The sequence below is a fragment of the Empidonax traillii genome, unplaced genomic scaffold (assembly GCF_003031625.1).
Source record: "Empidonax traillii isolate 1590-97213 ecotype Southwest subspecies unplaced genomic scaffold, ASM303162v1 scaffold769:size436185, whole genome shotgun sequence".
Lineage (NCBI taxonomy): Eukaryota > Metazoa > Chordata > Aves > Passeriformes > Tyrannidae > Empidonax > Empidonax traillii.
Window position 1 is genome coordinate 337448 of NW_020955962.1, and position 3642 is coordinate 341089.

General features: G+C 44.9%; 1 protein-coding gene across 3 annotated transcripts in view; it reads left to right on the forward strand.

The window, feature by feature from the left end:
* The first annotated feature begins 17 nt into the window (after nt 1-17).
* Nucleotides 18-3642, forward strand: part of SRGAP2 (SLIT-ROBO Rho GTPase activating protein 2) — a 97318-nt gene continuing 93693 nt past the window's right edge. For all 3 annotated transcript variants that reach the window (XM_027901289.1, XM_027901290.1, XM_027901291.1), the window contains exon 1: nt 18-175. In XM_027901289.1, coding sequence (XP_027757090.1) covers nt 109-175 — 67 coding nt within the window. In that variant the 5' untranslated portion in view covers nt 18-108. The remainder of the gene's footprint in view (nt 176-3642) is intronic.

Here is a 3642-nt window from a genome sequence, read left to right on the forward strand (position 1 = left end):
CAAATCTGTTGAGAGGAGCGAAATTGCCTTTATTATCTCGCGTTCCGGGGGATCTCTTTGGAGGTTAAGCGTTTTTTTTTTTTTTTTTTTTTTTTTGGAAAAGAAAACATGACGTCGCCAGCAAAATTCAAAAAGGATAAGGAGATCATAGCTGAGTATGACACCCAAGTTAAAGGTAGGAACGGTTTTATTTCCATCCCTTTTGGCCACTGCAGTCCTGACTCGCGACTGTAGGAGTTTGCGGTGGATGTTTGGGTGGGGAAGGGGAGGGGAGGGGAGGGGGGGGGTTGGAAATCATTTGCAGATTGCCTGGAATTTGCAGGGCTTTTTCGTAATACAATGCTGGATCGGGTTTGCTGTGCTGTTCCTCGTCCCCACGGGGTAGTTCCTGCTTTGGTATTGCCGTTTTAAGGTACCACAGCCAGGGCTTTTTTTTTTTTTTTTTTTTTTTTTAAGGAATACACACGTTTTTGAGTTCGGAGGGAGATCCATATTTTCCTGCCTGCCGTTTCTGAAATAGGGCTTTGCATGTGAAATGCGAGAGCCGGGGAATTGCTTTTTAATCCTCTGCCTGTCATGGGAATCTTTCAACAATCTGTGTAGTGTCAGAGAAGAGCGTATTTCCACTGGTGGTGATGGGGACTGTGCTGAGGGGGTCCCTGCGAAGCTGTTTGTGCTAGAAACTTCCATTTTTCCAGGATTCTGCTGTTCCTGCTGAGTCCATAATATTGCTGCCTGGTTTTCCTTAACTGTGCTTATGAGTGTAACACCTTAAGGCTGCAGTGTGTGGGTGTGGGTGTACACACACACATATATATACACACAAATATAAATGAATAAAACTGGTGCATCAGTGTCATCCCCATCATCAGAAGGAATAATAAACAGGGGTGGATTTGCAGTGACCATGCAAGTCTTCTGCTGGCTGGGTTTCAGGCCATCATGTGCCTTAGGTTAAAAATAAATAAATAAAAAAAAAAATTCCCGACATAAAGGATGGTGAAATGCCTCCTGGGCTGCTTAATTTTCGCGAAGTTTTCAAGACGATATGTATTTAAAAAAAAATTAATTAATTATGGCTCGTGCGTGGCTTGATATATTGCTGTTAGGAAGTTATGAGATTCAGTGATTTATCTAATTGGCTAAAACTTGCTTGGTATGCTCAGAGCTTGCAGGAAAGATGGCCTTCGGGCAGGGCTGATTGAGTTCAATCGATGCAATTTGGCCAAAAAAAAAAAAAAGAAAAAAAAATTATTTAAATCCGAGTAGGAAACCTGAATTAAAGCTGACAATTAAAATATTGTTTTGCAATTGGGTGCTTGGTTATTTTTCCTGCTGGGAGGGCTGCTCGTTGGTTGCAAATCATTAAAACGTTTTGTCCTCCAAGGCATGTCCTACACTGACCCCAGTGCCCTGTACCTAGAAGTTGAAAATGCTTATCTGAGCAAATATAAAGCTGTGTAAGAGTTTATTTTGAATTATTTATTTATTTATTTATTTATTTTGATGCTTAGGTTCTCCAAGTTAGAAATGGAGAAGGGCGTGTTTCTCTTTCACTGGTTTAGTTTCTATTCCTGTTTTCTAGCTGGCTTTGGAAATGGGAATTGAAGGCAGTGTAAAATTAGAGGCTTGTGTGTTCTTTCATTATTTACCCCATCAAAGTCTGCGTGATGGATCCAAGCCTGCAGTCACAATATTTGGGAATAACGAGAAGCAGGGCTTTAGAATTAGCAGAGCACATCTTCTCACCTCTCAGTGCTTTTTCATGAATTGGAAATTTTCGCTTCCTTTTCAAACAAGAGACCAGGAAAAAGGGGGAAAATGGGAATGAGCCTTCCCTGTGTGTGCAGGACTCAGCTCCTGGAGGTGCCAATATGCAGAGAGACCTGTAAATGGGATCCCAAAAGTGAACTGCAGTAGTGGCACCTTTTTGCCTTTTTTTTTTTTGCCTTATAAAATGTCCCTCTTCTGAATACCTGAGGTTAAGAAGGCCGGAAGTGTGTAAATGGATCAGGAGGAGCCGGGAGAAGGAGGTTTCCTTCCTGAATTGGCACTGAGGGCAGCGAGGAGTTTGTCTCGGGGTGTTCATCCCTCTCACAGTTCAGCTTTCCCTGCACGAGGATTCCAGGAGGTGTTAATCCATCCCCTGCTCTTCCTTGAGAGGGAGGTGTGGATGGACCAAAGAGCTCCAAAATGCACGTGGCAATCCTGTAACATCCCCTCATTTCTTTTGGAGCACGGAGGGAGCTTCCCTTCTCCACCTGGAATGAACCTCTCAGCTTTGACCACAGGGATCGTTGTCTCTCTGCTTTTAGGGTGTCAAGATTGAGGGCAGACTTTGAAGTCATCTGCTCCTTTTAAAATGCCATTAAACTTGCTTGACATCTCACAGGAGCCTTGGTTCTGAGTGATGTGATTCCTCAGGGAAACTCCTGTGAGCAGTGAGACCCCTCACCTCTAATTCCAGGGATGTTCTGGTTTCCCCATCCCAGTGGGAAGATGAGATGGTACTGAAGACACACTTAAATCCACAGGTGTGGTGCTGCCTCATCATCAAACATCACACAGAAAAAAAATGTGGTGTCCTGAGCCCTGACAAATTCTGACCTTAATTGTGGGGACGGCGTGGAAATGGTGTTAACTCAGATTAGGGTTGTTTGATGTCTTTTCTCTCGTGTTGTGAAATGAAGCAGTAGCTGTGGGGGTGAGGTGAATCACGTGTTGGCGTGTTCCATGAATTGTAAGGTATCATCTTCTTCTCAGATGAGATCTTTTTTTTTTTGGTTTTTTTTTTTTTTTTTTTCTTTTGCTCCGCTCCATCCTGGCTGGAAATCGTGTTTAGAGGCTTCATTTAAAACCATTAATCCACAAACACCTACTTAAGCACTTTAAATGATTGCTAATGGAATGATGGGGCTTTGTTTAAAAATTTAATAGTCTTTAAGTTGCTAATCAAAACGAATAGTTTGGTTAATAGATGGTCGGTATGCAAAATTCTTGATTTGCCTTTGCTGAATGAACTCGGTGGGTTTTTTTGGTAAAAGGTGCAAAGGGGTGACAGGGCAAAGGGGTCATGGAATGGCTTGGGTTGGAAGGACCTTAAAGACCATCCAGTTCCACCCCCTGCCATGTGCAGGGGCATCTTCCACAAGCCCAAGTTTATCCAACCTGGCCTTGGGCACTGGCAGGGATGGGGCAGCCACGGCTTCCCTGGAAAATGTGTTCCAGGGTATTGAAGCCAGTATTGGAACCAGGCTGGGTACAGCCTTGAGCTACTTGCTCTGACCTGAGCACCAGAGTGTGGGGCTGGGTGACCTCCTGAGCTCCCTCCCAAGCTGGATAATCCCATGATCCCGTGGTCTCCAGCACCTGGAGGTTCTGGTCTGGTGCAGAAGGGAATTAACCCGCAGAGATGCCCAGACCTCGAGTCTTGGGCCATCAGGTTTGGCTTCTTGGTTGTCCCCTCTGCACTTGCAGAGGTTTCCACTACTAGAGGGCTGCTCTTGTGAGATTTTGGAGAGCCCCTCTCTCCGGGGAAGCTCTGAGATGCCTGCGTGTCACACGGGAGGAATTCTCCTGACAAGATGACACGGGGTCAGCAGGGGAGGGAAGCGCTGCTTTGATACGTCTCTGTGCCATGTG